Source organism: Apaloderma vittatum, unplaced genomic scaffold, assembly GCF_000703405.1.
Source record: "Apaloderma vittatum isolate BGI_N311 unplaced genomic scaffold, ASM70340v1 scaffold16435, whole genome shotgun sequence".
Lineage (NCBI taxonomy): Eukaryota > Metazoa > Chordata > Aves > Trogoniformes > Trogonidae > Apaloderma > Apaloderma vittatum.
Window position 1 is genome coordinate 101,034 of NW_009715688.1, and position 16,565 is coordinate 117,598.

At 39.1% G+C, this 16,565-nt stretch overlaps 1 protein-coding gene across 1 annotated transcript in view; it reads right to left on the minus strand.

Annotated features, from left to right (window-relative positions):
- FRY (furry homolog (Drosophila)) overlaps positions 1–13,289 on the minus strand; it is a gene marked incomplete at its 3' end in the record, with an annotated part of 113,952 nt that extends 100,663 nt beyond the window's left edge. Inside the window, exons 1-3 of the mRNA XM_009869257.1 lie at positions 13,245–13,289; positions 13,018–13,176; positions 10,625–10,678 (exon numbers count right to left, since the gene is read on the minus strand). Coding sequence (XP_009867559.1) covers positions 10,625–10,678; positions 13,018–13,176; positions 13,245–13,289 — 258 coding nt within the window. The remainder of the gene's footprint in view (positions 1–10,624; positions 10,679–13,017; positions 13,177–13,244) is intronic.
- Positions 13,290–16,565: the final 3,276 nt, after the last annotated feature.

A 16,565-nucleotide genomic window follows, 5' to 3' on the forward strand; every position in this document is an offset into this window, starting at 1 on the left:
TTCAGGTTTCCCCTTCTCCTTAAAAAAAAAAAAAAAAAAGTAGTAATTCAATGGTTAAACATGTTCATTCTTGTTTTCATTTCATTGTTGAGATCCATGGAACAAGCAGAGACCTAATATTCTGCATTTCCTGTTAAAACATCAAGCAGAAATAAAATAGTGGGCTGTACGTTGATAGCATGTTTCCATTGACGATACTAAAATGTATTAAAATTCTATCACATCTTATGACACACTAAGGGCTTTGATTTTTTTTTTTTTTCATTGGGTACACAATTTTGATTTGGGTTTGAGCACATTACAAGGAAAGAAAAAGCGATGAGTCAGGGATACTGTCTTCACAGGTTGTATCTGACTGCTGCATGTTGCTCCTGAAACTCAGAATGTATTGAGACACCCCACAAGCTCAGCCTTACTCTTTACCAACTGAACACATATATGCATCCACCTTACTATTTAGCTCACATGTTGTACCTTAGACCTTTTTATATAGAAAAATATTTACAGTTTCCTGTGTTTGCATGCACAAATAAGTAAAACATAGTTTAAAATCATTCCTTAAAAGTTCCTGACTAAACAGCTCCAGTGGCATACTGGGAAAGATTACTGCTCACTCAGTGTAAACCGTGTCACCAATTAAGAGAAATATTACCAAATATGTCACTGCTGAACTATGACTTAAAACTTCCTATTACAGGAAACCATAAAACTGCAAAACATGAGAAGATCAAAAGCTGAGGTGAAAAAACCTCCCACTGTTATACAAGAGGACTATACACGTATTGCAACTGAACGTGCACAGCTATAGCATTTGTGAACATTCTAGTAAAACAGAACCTATTTAAAATAGGAATAAATGTCTGATCTGAACATTTGTGATCACCTTGAGACCATGCAGGGCTTGATCCTGCAAAGTGCTGAGCAGCAGAAGTGAAGTGCTGAAGTGCTTACTTCATGTAAAGCACAGTAATTATGTCATTAGCTCTGCCAGGTTTATCCACCTGCTTAAATTTAAACCAGTACATTCTAGTGCTTATGGAACAGCAGAATTTAATGTCTTGCGTAGGACAAGTTTGTGTAAACTCTATTACTAAGACAAAAGGAAAGCTGGGAGACCAAGCACCTTACATACAATCCCCAAATGTCACTAAAGCCTTAAAAGAGAACTTCTGTGGATGAGGGTTAGATTAGATCAATGACTCTGATCTCTTTTGCAGTTTTTCAGCACCTGAATTTAACTCATTCCAGTGATGTTGTAGTCTAAAGTTAATGAGATACTTTGAGGATAAAGTATTATTATTCAGGAATGATAGAATCCTAGAATCTTAGAATCATAGAATGGCCTAGGTTGGAAAGGACCTTAGAGATCATCTAGTCCAACCCCCCTGTCATGGGTAGAGACGTCTCTCAACTAGATCAGGTTGCTCAAGACCTCATCCAACCCGGCCTTGAAAACCTCAAGGTAGGGAGCATCCACAACTTCTCTGGGCAATCTATTCCAGAGCCTTGCCACCCTTCTAAGATCCAATCTAAACCTATTCTCCTTCAATTTAAATCCATTTCCCCTTGTCCTATCAGTGGACACTCTTGTAAAAAGTCCTTCCCCAGCCTTCCTGTAGGTTCCCTTCAGGTACTGGAAGGCAGTTTTAAGGTCCCCCCGAGATTTCTCTTCCACAGGCTGTACAATCCCATCTCCCTTAGCTTGTCCTCACAGCAGAGGTGCTACTGGATCATCTTTTTGGCTCTCCTCTGGACTCATTCCAACAGATCCATACCCCTCTTATGGCAGGGGCATCAGAACTGGATGCAGTATTCGAGGTGGGGTCTCACAGGAGCAGAGTAAAGGGGGAGAATCACCTCTCTTGACCTGCTGACCATGCTTCTCTTGATACATCTCAGGATACGGTTGGCCTTCTGGGCTGCATGAGTGCACTGCCGGCTCATGTTGAGCTTCTCGTCTATCAACATCCCTAAGTCCTTCTCTTCAGGGCTACTCTCAACCCACTCTGTGTCCAGTTTATAATTATGCCTGGGATTAGACCGACCTAGATGCAGGACCTTGCACTTTGACTTGTTGAACCTCATGCAGTTTGCACTGGCCCATTTCTCAAGCCTGTCAAAGCCCCTTTGAAGGGCATTAAAAAAACCCCAAAACATGGAGCATTAGAAAGCTGTAATAACAGCTCCTGTAAAAAGAAAACTTTCTACAGAAGTACTACTACTGTTTCCAACATATTTTACTACCTGAAATAGGAAACAAGTTGCTCTGGAAGATGGCATGAAGGCACTGGTTGCAGCATTGACAGGAGGTCTTTCAAGAAGAATTACTACAGCAGTCGAGGCTCAATTATGCCAAACCCTTCAAGCATAAGACTACAGATAAATACTTAAAAAACATGAATCACCTAGTGTCAAGGTAAACTATGCACTATGAACTCGGCATGCCTAGATATTTCAGTTGCTTCTCTTTTCCAAAAGTTCTTCTGAAGCTGGCATAACATCAGTTGTTAATTATGAAATGCAGTGAAAAAAGGGTTAGTGAGGAAAACCAGAATAGCACTGTAGAACAGTTGGTGTTGGAAGGGACCTTTAAAGGTCATCTAGTCCAATCCCCTTGCAGTGAGAAGGGGCATCTTCAGCTAGATCAGGTTGCTCAGAGCCCCATCCAACTTGACCTTGAATGTCTCCAGGGATGGGGCTTGTACCACCTCTCTGGGCAACCTGTGCCAGTGTTTCATGACATTCATGGTAAAAAATTTCTTCCTTAGATCTAGTCTGAATCTATTCCCTTTTAGTTTAAAAACATTACCCCTTGTCCTATCACTACAGGCCCTACTAAAAAGTGTGCCCCCAAAGAGACCTAAATATCTTTTAGGAGATCACAATATTGAACTGTAAGCGAAAAGTTCAGTCAGATGTTCCTGCACATTCACTGGCATATTTATCAGTGCTGTTCTCTAAATCCCAGGTACACAATTTCACTCACCACAAAAAGTCAAAGTGATTCCTGTTAAATCTCCTGAAGCCATACTTTCTCTGCTGAATTTACAGTGTGTGTCTTTAGGAGGGATAAAAGGTCAATATAGCTTATTTTTTTTTAAAATCTTTCTGTCATTACACTTTTAAGACAGGAAGGAAGGGTGGACTGGGCAAAGACCTGGCTCTCAGGGAACAGGAAGGGAGGGAAGTCTAGCCAGCCTGTTGGTTACTCAACCCTTTCATTTACTGGAAGCAAGTCCAGGAGTGAGATGAATTCCAGCTCTGTGCTGCTCCTGAAAGGGAGTGCACAGATGTACAAATGTGTCCTTGTTGGAGAAATGATCATGTTCTTCCATCATAAATGAACTACCTACTGTATAGCTTAAAGGATTAGAAAGCTGCACAAGTAGGGAGCTGTTTAAAATTTCTGTCCATACAGAAGTATGTTAATATTTAACATATATGTTAAACATACTTTATGTAAATGCTTAATATTTATTTTGGACTAATATGTAAGAGTTAATTTAATGAAATTCTGCCCAGATGGTTTGCTACAATTTATATACTTTCATAAAAGTCTTGCTATATTGTCAAAATACAAATACAAGAAATGTTTCCACTAACAGCATAGATGTCAATTATTTTTATTTCACATATGAATTTCTATGATCTTTAACAAATATATTCAAAACTTCACTCAATTTCCAAGAGTACCATTAATTTCTTGTCTCTGCATTTTCTCATATAAAATATATGTGTCAGCATGTATGTTAAATGTGCATTTTCTTGCCATTTTAATAATGCAGAATTGCAGTACTTAATTTTTGCAATGTTGGTGTATTTTTGTCAATCTATTATCTGCACAGTGTCTGCATATTCTGTCTTCAGCTTGTTGTGTAGATTCCAAATAATGGGCACTAGGAATGAGTTTTTACACTTTCTGTCACTAGTACTGAAAATAGAATGTGGTGAACACTGTCTTAGCTGTATTTAGGATACTTATACCTACGCAGTAATGTCTTCCCATCATTCAACATTTTTTCCACTTCATTCATGTCTATAACAAAGACCCATTACTACAAACAATAGAGGCTCAAGGAAAATAACAGCTGCAATAAAATTCATGCTCCTTGAAATCAACAGCAAAGCTCTCATGGACCACAGTAACACCAGTATTTCATATGCAATATATGAAATTAAGGAAATAAAGTTAACAATTCCTATGGCAAATATGCTAGACTGGTGCAGAGGGAAGGTGGAGATGAAGTGCCCTCAGCACGAAACGTAGCAGCTACATGCTCTAATTCTGTTGGATCCTTTGAGACAAAACATTTTTCTTTTCTGCTACTGATAGATTTCTTCAGAAGTCAACTCTAGCTGAAAAATCCATAAAATGAAAAATTAAGGGCAAATAGTGCAGTTGTGTTTGTGCAGATCCTTCATTCGCACCTTTTTGTTCTAAGCATTTTTTGAACAGTGCTATGAAGTTAAATCTCCCTGGGAACAGTTAAAACTGATGACTATTATGCTGAACTCACTAGTTTTCATTTATAGTCTTGGTTTTGTGAGTAAAAGACCAAAATTTTTTAAATATCATAATTTTGTAGATGGGCAATTTCATCTAGCTTGCTTATACATTAGCAATGTTTATAGCTCTTTTACTGCCAGGATACTAGTTTACATGAAAACTCATTTATTTCTAGTGCAGCAAGCTCAGGTCTGAATGTGTTACCTTTATTTTTTGTTTCCACCTCATAAAAGTATATAAAACATTAAATGGTTTTGTTTTCCAATTTATATTCTCAAATCTAGTGTACTTCTAAGAAGAGAGTAGTATAATTAAAATAAGTATAAATTTTTGTGCAGTTTATGCTGAAACTCCTGCAAGAGGCACCTCATATAGACAGTTTCACATGAAAACTAAGCCTTGCTGTTAAGTTTTCACTTCCATGGTCAAAACATTACATTCCTTTTGTATTTTCACGTGGAAAAATGTCTGCAGATTGGTCCAAGATTACACAGTGCCCTTTTCTGCCTCCAGTGTTGTCAGTTCATGGAACGTTTATGTACCGTGGTAAGAACAGAAGATATTTCAGTGAGGACTGAGAAAAGACTAATAAAAGTGTTTCCTTGGGTGAGGATAAGGCTCTTGGATAATTATGGGGTTTTTCACCCTAGCTTTTGATCTTTTCGTGTACTGCAACTTTATGGTTTCCTGTAATAGGAAGTTTAAGTCATAGTTCAGTAGTACAATGTTTAATAACATTTCTATGATCAGAGACACAGAGAATGCTAATGCTGGAGCCATAATGCTCTTTGCCAATAGGTAACTACAGTTGTCTAATCAAGACCTTTTAAAACATGATTTTAAATATATTATAAAGACATTTAAAAACATATGAAAAAAACCCCTATGGTATTTCCTGTATATATTTTCTTTATATACATGTGTGCACACCTAAAAAGGAAAATCCAGTCGGTGTAAGGAATCCAGTTTGTCAGGCTAATGGTGAGACATTCTGCAAGTCAGGATAAGTAAGATGACTTCATACATTGCTCAAGACACTATTATGACTTTGAGGAAGGTGATGCAATTGGCAGCCAGACAGAGACCACAGGACAACTCTGTCTCCCAAACAGGAGACATTGACGCTACATCCATACGGAGAGAACCAGCTCTGCCTGTGCGCAGCCAGGTTCCTAGCACCCCGGATAAATCACCACCGTCACAACCAGCACTCTTAAAATGGGGTTTGAGAATGGGCAGGAAAAAATGCTCTTTCTCATAGAGCCAGAGATAAAGCTGTTCAGGGGAAGTAAGCAATGCTTCCATGACCCTTTTAAATGGTTCAGCCTTCATGCTGATTACTCTGGGTAGCAAAGTTCCATTCTGCTCATCGTAAGTCACTGCAAAGGGGTTTTTTTGGCTGGTTTTTTCCACCCTTGAAGCTGACTTGCAAAGGTAAATTTTAAACTAGGTCATGCCTTACTTTTGCTGCTTTTTAATTTACAGTTAGAAGTTGCAGCTCAGCTATTTTAAAGTGACTAGTGACCTGATCACTTCAGCACCACCTATCAATGTCATTCAAATTGAACAAAGATAATTTTGAAGTCAAAAGGAGAAAATTAGGTTCCTCTTGACAGTGTGCCACTTTTGATGCCTCAAAATCGAAAGTTAAAGTTATTAGACACCCTTTGAAAATGTTTATTCTCCCTCTTTTGCTCCTTCATTTCTGTAGCAAAAATGTCAGGAATGTCACGTGTGACCTTTCCTGTTTTTGCTAGATGACCTGGGAGGTAGAAGCAAAGGATTATCAACCCGGTCTTTCTTCATCCCATAGACTCTTTAAACATTTGAATAAAATTTAAACAGTCTGTTGTAAAAACACACACCCTCTTACTTGGATTTTAGTATCATGTGGAATCGTGATCTTCAGAGTTTTCCAGGTAGAACACACCTTAATTTTTAATATCAGCAAAATTATCCATATTTTCATGACAACTTTGTAATACTGACATGTTATCATTTGCAAAACAGCTTTATAACACTGAGATGTACCGAACTAATCTAATGAGCAAAGCATGCCAAGTAAAGACGTTTTCTGTCTTCCTGTCTCTACTCTAGCTGAGTTCTATAAAATCTCTACTGTGTATTACAAATTTTTGAATGAAAACTACAATTTAGGAAAACTAAAATGATTTTTGTAAGTATGAACCATGTTATTGAATACAGGCTTGTGAGCCAAGTTCAGGTCCTATCTCCCAGTCACAGGCATACATCAGTCCCAGGAGCTCTAGAATATCTCCAAATGATCGTGCTATTCAAGCAGAAAACAGGGTAAAACCTGAAAAGAGAAACATTCCCAAAACCCAGGCTAAGGCAGACAGACAGTCTGAAAATTTCAATCTGAATAGTTTGTTTGGAAAATTTCAGGAATTGAAAACAAGGTTTTCCAACAAGATATCTAAAGCAAACTCAGCTCTATATTATTCTCTCAACTCTACCCATAGATAGGGCTCTAGATAGGCAGTTAGAAATATGTACAAATGTTGTACATAATAAAATTTGCCTTTTTTTTTTCTTGTCTGCATCTGTTTATTTCCCCTCACCATTCTGAGCAAATTGCTACAATAGCAAACACACAGTTGCTTCATTCTAGGAAGCATTGATTTCTCTCATTAATTTACCTTGACTTAATTGTTAATTTTCTGTCTACTTACCAATAACTAGGAGAAGCATAAGTCTTCTAATTCCTCCTTGTAAAGTGCCACAATTTGCTTAACCATGAATATTTAATAAAATCTCGGCCACCCATTATGTGTTTGTTTAATACACTGCAGGAACAGTATCACAAGGTTTTGCAGGGTGGCTTAAGTTGTTTTTCTTTCCCGTTTTTCTGTGACACTCTTCCCACAGGAAGGAAAAAAAATATAAAATAAGACCAGAATACCACAAAAAAATGCATTAGGCAGCTGACAAGAACTCACAAAGCAGCCTCCTTTAGCCTACAGTGCCTGGCTCCCCTGCAGGGTCTCTCTGTGGTCAGCGAGGTGGGCAGGGAGCTCCCCAGTGCAACACAGAAGTATTTGCCTCCTGCTCTGAATGGCTCTACAAGCAGTCTACCTCCACCCAAAAAGCAGCTACAGAAGAACCTAGAGTCTCTTCATCAAGCTAAAATGATGAAAAGACCCTTTCTGAATGCCGGTGGGGTCTCACAACGTATCTTTGCTTCTGCTGCAGTGTCCCAGAAAACATAATACATGCATTAAATTCATTTGAGGTCCTGAAGTCCTGCTCCTACCTATCTCCTCTCCCAAAGTTAGTCAATGTGGCACCTGCAGCTTACGGCATTAGACACAGTTGCTTTCTGAGTTCTTGCTTTTGCTGCTGCTCCTGCTACATCTCTCTGTCCTCTGCTCCTGGCACCGCTGGCAGACGTGGAGTTAGCAGCAGCGGTGATGGCAATGGCAGCTGAGGCAGGAGTAGAAGACAAGGAAACGACGTTGTTGCTTACGGTACACCTTGAGTTTATCCATCCTCCTTGTTGGGAGTGAGTTTTGCAAGTTTTAGCATCCTTTATGCAACTTAAACTCTTTAGCACCTATCTTTGTCTGCTTCCAAAGAGGTTGCTTATGTAGGGATTTTTTCTAGATGTTTTTCTTTAAAGAAAGACTGCTGACAAAACTTAATTCTCTTATGCTATTATTAAAAGGTGTGTATGTTGCTGGTTTACTTAGACAGCTGTCCCACCTCCCTACAGATTCACACAATCTAGAAACATTCAGGTAGGAAAAGTCCCTTGGGACCATGAAGTCCAACCTATAACCCTACTCTGCAGAGTCCACACCTAAACCATATGCCCCAACACCACATCTAAATGACTTTTAAACACCTCCAAGGAAGGTGACGCAATCACTTCCCTGGGCAGCCTATTCCAATATCTGACTACTCTTTCTGTGAAATTATTTTTCCCTAACATCCAGCCTAAATCTACCCTGTTGCAGCTTGTGGCCATTCCCTCTAGTTCTACTACCAGTTATCTGTGAGAAGAGACCAGCACCAGCCTCTCTACAATGTCCTTTCAGGGAGCTGTAGAGACTGATGAGGTCTCGCCTCAGCCTCCTCTTCTTCAGACTAAACAGCCCCAGCTCCTTCGATTGCTCTTCATAAGATTTATTCTTTAGGCCCTTCACCAGTTTTGTTGCCCTCCTCTGTACTCGATGAGAGGGACCTCGATGTCTCTCTTGTACTGAAGGTCCCAAAACTGGGCACAATACTCAAGGTGAGGTCTCACCAGTGCTGAGTACAGGGGGACAATCACCTCCCTACTCCTGCTGGTCACATTGCTTCTTATACAAGCCAGGATGCCATTGGCCGCCTTGGCCACCTGGGCACACTGCTGGCTCATATTCAGATGCTTATCGATTAGAACCGCCGGGTCCTTTTCTGCCAGATGGCTTTGCAGCCACACTTCCCCAAACCTGTAGCATTGCATGGGCTTGTTGTGGCCCAGCTGCAGGACCTGGCACTTGGCCTTGTTGAAGCTCATCCTATTAACCTTGGCCCATTGATCTCATCTGTCAAAGTCCCTCTGTAGGGCCTCCCTACCCTCATGCAGATCAACACTCCCACTCAACTTGGTGTCATCTGCAAACTTACTGATGACACCTTCAGTGTCCTTATCAAGGTCATCAATAAAGATGTTGAACAAAGTGGTCCCAACACTGAGCCCTGCAGAACACTCCTTGTGACCGGCCGCCAGCTGGATTTAACTGGGCTCGTCTGTCCAACCAGGGCTTTATCCAGCAGATCGTCTGCTCATTCAGGCCATGAGTTGTAAGTTTTTTTACGAGTATTCTATGTCAAACAGCATTGAATGCTTTTCAAAAGTCTAGATAGACAATATCCATTGCCTTTCCCTCATCCAATAATCGGGTTATCATATCATAGGAGGAGATCAGGTTTGTCAAGCAGGACCTACCTTTCATAAATCCATGCTGACTGGGCCTGATCCCCGGTTGCCCTCTAACTGGCATCTGATGGCACTTGAGATGATCTACTCCATGACCCTTCCTGGTACCGAGGTCAGACTGACAAGTCTATAGCTGCCTGGGTCCTCCTTTCTACCTTTCTTGTAGATGGGTGTTACATGTGCTACCCTCCAGTCCATTTGGGACCTTCCCAGCTAATCAGGACTTCAGGTAACATATAGACAGTGGCTTTGCGAGCATGTCTGCCAACTCTTTTAGCATCCTTGGGATGAATTTATTAATGAATCTATTAATCTAATGCTAGATATAAATTTGACTTTACTAATTACAATTTTATCATTTTATTAAAAGAAATACAATTAATTATATAAAATCTATTTTAGTTTTTAATTCTTTCTCCTCAATGACCAATTTTATCTAATTATTATTTACCTTATCATATACAAGCATTTATCCTGACAACTGAATTTATGCTTAATTTTAGATACAAGTTGGCTCAGCCCCTGTGAAGTGCAGCATCCATGTAAGTCACGCTGGGTCACAGCTACAGAGCCAAAATGCACTGATGACGCTGATGGCAATGACAATGATTCTAAATGCCCTCATATCAACATTAAGAGAAACCCAATAAAAGAAAGACTGGGGGCCATGCAACTGCTTCAAAACCAGATATTCTGAAAACATACACAGTTTGCTTCGAAACTTCAATCAGTGTAAACAGCCAGGAAATAATGCATGCACCTAATACACTGTAAAAAGCAAGAATCATAGAATCACAGAACAATTCAGGTTGGAAAAGACCCTTGGGATCATCAAGTCCAACCATGGACCCTACACTACAAGGTCACCCCTAAACCATATCACCCAACACCACATCTAAGCGACGCTTGAACACATCCAGGGATGGCGACTCAACCACCTTCCTAGGCAGTCTAAGAATTTCTATGGCAAAAAATATTGAGCTTGAAAACCATGGAAAAATCCTTCTAATTTAAAACCAAGAATGGCTAGGCAAAACAGTCATTCTACTAAAGTACATTAAGAGAGATTGCTTTAGCAGTACACAACGACGGTATAAGGACACTAGATTGTTCTTCCAAGTATTTGTCTTATAGCCTGAGGAATTGAAATAATATCACTTAAAGTGTCTTACTTGATCAAACTGGGGGTCTTCTCCTCGTTGCAGGGATTTGGTCAGTGGCTTCTCCTAAAAAAAATACATTAAACATGTATTACTTTAGATCAATACTATGATATATTCTACCAAGTCCACTATTATTTTTCTGGTAGATTTTTAATCATGTAAGTTGCCTCCTGATCCATTTCATGCTGGAGATACTCGTTTCACACACAAGAGACCTCTACATACATACCACCTTTAATGTCTTTAATGTCTTTCTGAGGAAAAAAAGGATTAACCATTTATTACACTTGAGTTTCTTTGCGCTCATGCTGACAGTAAATTCTTTCAAAATCCTAAAAAGCACCTTCTACTTCCTCTACCACATAATCAAGGAGCTCTGTTTAGCTATATGATGTACCTTCTTATTCTAATACTATGAGGCAATACAAACATGTCCATAGGCATAATGCATCACACAGCGCATAGTGAAAGGTGATTTTAGAAGAATCAAATACTACAGAGTTCATTCTTAAGGAGGATAACTGTGGGAAAAAATGGCTGTATTAGTAAAAAAAAAAAAAGGATTTTTGGAATGGAAGTAAATTTTCAGGACATGTTCTCAGAGTAGGTGTGATGGCCAAGAAGAACTGCTGAACTCAGAAAGTCCCCACATGTGAATATCCGTCCATCTTTATGGCTTTTTTGCCAAGCAGGCTCAACTGCTGAGCCATGTGAAAGTACCTAGTCCAGTATTCTATTTGTGCATTGCAACAATATACAAAATACAAATCACCCAAGAGCCACAATGAAAATAAACAATACAGGAAGGCAGATGACAGTCTGAAAAACATGTCACCATCACAAATCTGCACTGAATTGAACTACTGTTGCTGTTTTCTGAAATGTGCCAGAGCCTTATTCTTCTGTAAATCACGCATCTTTCTCCTCCTATAGCTGCAAGACCGGGTTCTCCCATCAGCTCAGCATGACATTTTCTGCACAGCTTTCAACAACTATTACACTCATCAGCATCTGTTAATGTATCAGGCAAAATACCATCACTGCCAGAGGATGTGAGATGCAAAATAAATCTGTAAAGCTGATGAGATAATAGAATGGAGAGACTTGAGGCTGTCCAAAAATTTCTATTATTTGTTTGTCTCTGGAGAAAACGTTGCCCAGTATAATCTGCCAACTGATTTTGAAATTAATTATGCTGATCAACTCATAATGACAGCTGGCAAGGAAGACTGGCTACAGGGTGACTGCAGTATCCCCTGACTACCTACCAAATCGAAAAATCAACAAAATGCTTTCTACTGAGTCACTGATTTATTCAGAACAGTCATCAATATTTTTCATTGTTACCTCTAACGGCTAAAGTGACTCCTCCAGGTTACATTAAGGTTACAACAACTATTAATAAGACCTTTATGACAGATTGCTAGTAAAGAGCAGACACAGCAAAGCCTTGTAGCCCAGAAACAGACACAGGACACTACTCCTTCTGCAGTCCTCGTCCTCAATCAGTAACTCGGTGCCACCCCATCTAGTTGTGTCTCATGGGTGGACAATACTTCTTTTGTCTGTTACCGCACACTGAAAAAGACAGCAGATAACCTTTCAAAAATAGTGTTCAACTTACTTAAAGGAAACAGATTTGTAAGTTTTCATGGGTCCTGGACAAATCAATGTACTGAGAATAAGTGCAGCTTAGAAAAAAAAAAATCACCCCACAAACATTACTGTTTTTAAATTAAATTTCTGATTCAGTTACAGAAGACTTGTGCTACCACAGAGAATTTTCTTGTGGCCTGTTTCAATTAAAAGGGCTTTGGCATTCAAAAGCTTTGTGTTCCTGTGCCCACCAGTGCAATTCTCGGCTTCCAGATTAGTACCTAAAGTCCCACAGAAACGTATTCAGTGTTTCAGGCAGAACTGAAATGTGGGATTCCTCATTACATGTTTACCTGTGAGACTGACACAATTACATGAGACAAAATATGCTCTGGCAATACAGGTCTGGAATTGCAATCCTCAAAATGTCCCAGTCACTTGTCACCTATCTCTGGAAACAGACACACCTCAGAAATACTTCAGTTTCTGATGACGACATTCCCTAGGGGGCTGCACTTCTGAGTTAGTGAAGATCCCTCCATCCTGACAAGGCAACACAACTCCCCTCTTGCTCTCTTACAGGCAACTAGACCGTGGCTTCCCAAAACATAGTACGTTCATCTAAAGAAACCATTCATAGGCCATGCAACAGACTTGGATGAAACAGAAGTCAGTGCTGGGAGAGATACCAGCCAAGGACACCCACCAAAAGCCAGGAAGGGTTCGGCTGCCACATCCTCTCAAGATCTCCAGTCCAGGGCTTTAACCGAGGTCTTTTTAGTCCCTTCATCCCATTCAGCACCTACTGATGTTCCTGCTGTTTCCCCTCTCCTCACACTCTTGCCAAGCAGCAGCTGCTGCACCAGCTGCCTGGCTCGCTCTTCTTCATCCCCCTCTTTGGGTTCCTGCTCTTGCTGCTTTTCCTCAACTCTTTCCGGGTACGGTGCTGACGCTGTCGGCAGCGTCTACAGCGATAGTTCAGCCCACCTGGAACTGAAGTTGACCCTGTGAAGCCAAGTGTCCCTGCACATACCCCTCTCCGTTCTGTGACTGGGGTGTCCATGTCGGAGTAACCCATGGTACCCTTGTGGTGAACAGTAATAACCACAGGAAATTATATCTGGGGCTTGGAGATTTGAGCAAACTTGAAGTAGAAGTTATTACTATTTACTTCATTACTAATGATGAGTACTGAATAGATAATAAACTGAATAAAGATGAAGGGCCAAATACAAATACGGGGCTTTGTGTCTAAGGGCTCCTAAACTATGATCCTAAACATAGGATCCTAAGCTCCTAAACAATTATCCTAAAGGATCATTTGCCTGAGAATGTAACAAGTAACCATGTCGGGAAGACACTGCTGAGTATATTCAAAGACAGCTCAACTACATGCAGGTGCTTCAAGTGTGCTTTGAAAACAGCATTTTTTCTTTACGCAGTACATAATTTCTTCTCCTCTAGTATAAACATCCGGTCTATTCTATACCACTTAGTTCTAATATCCTTACGAGGCTTACTATTTCATTTTACACAGTATTTTCAACATCACTGCTAAGGCAGCCACTATATAAAATATATTTATACTCACGAGAGACATTGTCATTTTGTAGAAAAGGTTCAGGACTGGCAAGGAAAAGCTTAAAATGTGTAATAAAGTGAAACTGCCTCTGAGTAATGGATTCTAAAGCAGCCTATTTACCCTGGAGACACACTTACTTAGAAGTTTTTTTAAAAAATCCTAAAAATGTTTTTCAGCCTCAAGACACTATTTTATTTTTATTTATTTTCTTGCCCACCCAATACAGAAATGCCAAAGGGGCCCTTTTATATTATGAGTTGACTCTGAGTCTCTGTAGCTATAATACATTCTACAGAAATGTCTTCCAAATCTTGGATGAATAGGTAGGCTGAATTAGGAGCCAAAATCTACAACTACAAAATATGAATAAAGAAGGTTTTGATTAACCTGAAAGAGCTCATAGCTTTCAGGGCTATAAAAAATATCAGAAAACTTAAAAGAATGGAGTCTCAATAATAACATTTCCATTTTTAATCACTCAGTTAAACATCCTTATTTCTTGTTTGAAGTGCTGCCTTCAATTGTATACTCCGTATTTGTGCATGCTGGAAACTCCCATGATATGAATATATGTTAGAGATCAGCAAAGGCAATTTTGCATCTAACATTTTAAACTATCATTTTAAAATAAAACTATTGAAGCTTTTTGCATTGCCAATGATTACAAAACAAAATGCTCACCTAAAAATCAATTTTCTTCCTCTGCCTCATTGCTGTTGTGAAAACATTAATAGAATATAATAAAATGTTGACTATGTAATGGCAAATGTATATTTTATCTGAATACATGCATCAACTAAATAAAATATTCATCATTTATCTAAAAAATAACATATCAATTGAACCCTCTATTCACACAGGAACACTAAAACATTTCTCCAAAGACTGTCAGCTGCTTTTAATGGTTAATATATTAATGCTTTTTCAGGCCTGCTACACAAATATAATTGGGTAAATTTACACAGGAATAGCCTTTCGCGACCACATGTCATAGAACTGAGTGTTCAGGAAAACATGAAAAAAAAAGGATATTGTAGTGCCTATTAAGCTTCACTATGTCACCATGTCATAACGATACATAGTACCCCTTAAAGTTATTTCTATCCTTATCAACCACTAGGCACATTATTCCTACTGATTTATGCCAGGGTACTTTATTGCTGAATGAGACAAATCTCATTTTTTGATAAGAGTGTGGAGGATGAAAGGATATTTTAATATAGAATGTAACTTTTGCACTGCATGCTAAAAAGCAGCCACAGATATTCTTCTGAGTAGTCTGCTGGGATAGAAGAATTACCAAAATGAAACAGCAGAAGAATGGACCTTTACATGTAAAATGGAGTAGACATAAACCCCGTTCATATACTACAGTTAAAACATATATAAAATGCATGTAAATGCAAACCTGTTGAGGAATCATCCCATAAGCTCCCCACCCTGAAACTGAACCTCTTTGCCTCTTTTCAGCAAGAAAGGTGATGTTTTGTAGGAAAAGGTTTGCTCCAAAAATAGCTGGATCAAAGATACCAAATTTTTAATTTTGCCAGTGGTTATTTTATACATACAAAGACTGGAAAACATTGCTGTCAATCTTGTGCTCACAGGGCATGCAAATCGTTTTGCAGGAGAAAATGTTATGATGCCAATTTGTTTCTGAAGGCAGGGCACGTGAATCTTTATTCCACAGGTCCTTGCCTCCACTTCAGCCGTGTGCTCCTGCCTCCTCCCTCCCAGGATGGGGCTACGCTCATCCTGCATTCAGCAGGCTCACACAGCTGAACTTGCACGTATTTGCTTATGTTTTGCCCTCTCAGAAATGGACAGGACAGCCTACAATCCCATAAAAAAGTTGTTGGACTGAAAATAGTTCTAAAGTTCTTGCGAAATAATTTTCCTCTCTTATCTACCTTTTCACTATTTAGGAATTCCTCTCACCATCCCAGGAAGCCCAGTTAATTTACATCAAAGCAATTAAGAGACTCAAGCTTTTTGACTCAAAAGCACAATCTGTTTACTCTCATACATCTCCCACCTGGAACTTCTATGGAACAGGCAATTAGTGTTCTGTTTTCACAACTGTTCTTTGCAAGTGAGTAGGTCCTCATGAATAAAAATATAAATTGCCAATTCAGTGGATGACAAGAGAATCTTTGATTTCTCTTGTTGCTCTGCTCAGCATCAATTAGCTGCTAGATACCTCTTTTAAGAGGCTATGTCAGTGGCCATGGTACACAGATAGTAAAATAAACAGAAAAGGAGACTTCCTTTATTAACCTTTGAAACTCTAAACATACACCAAAAGGAAATTTTAAGTGCAAATATAATAAAAAAGCCATGATAATACAGGTTCAAGAAAACACTGCAACTTTGCATAAGATGAAATTATAAACTCCAGCAATGTTACAGAAAATTCTGATGAACTTGATATAATTTTTGAAAACTAAGTAAAAAAGCAATGCAAATTGTACATGGTACTCTCTATGGAGAGAAAAAGCCTATTTAAAATGGCTGTGAAATACATGTAAAAATATTTTACATCTCCACCAAGTTTTATTTTAGTAAACTCAGGTCAAAAACCTACTTGCCAGTACAGTTTTTGCAAAAATTAATAAAAGGTGCATATTTAGAAGACAGGCTCAGTATTAATCAGTCTGTTCTTTCTTCATGCAATTCTTTTTTCTCTGTAAGAGCTGTTATGTTTTGTCCATGTGGAAAAGGTACTGCTGTACTGCTGGATACAAAAGTGTGTAAGAAAACATCAGTTCAGCT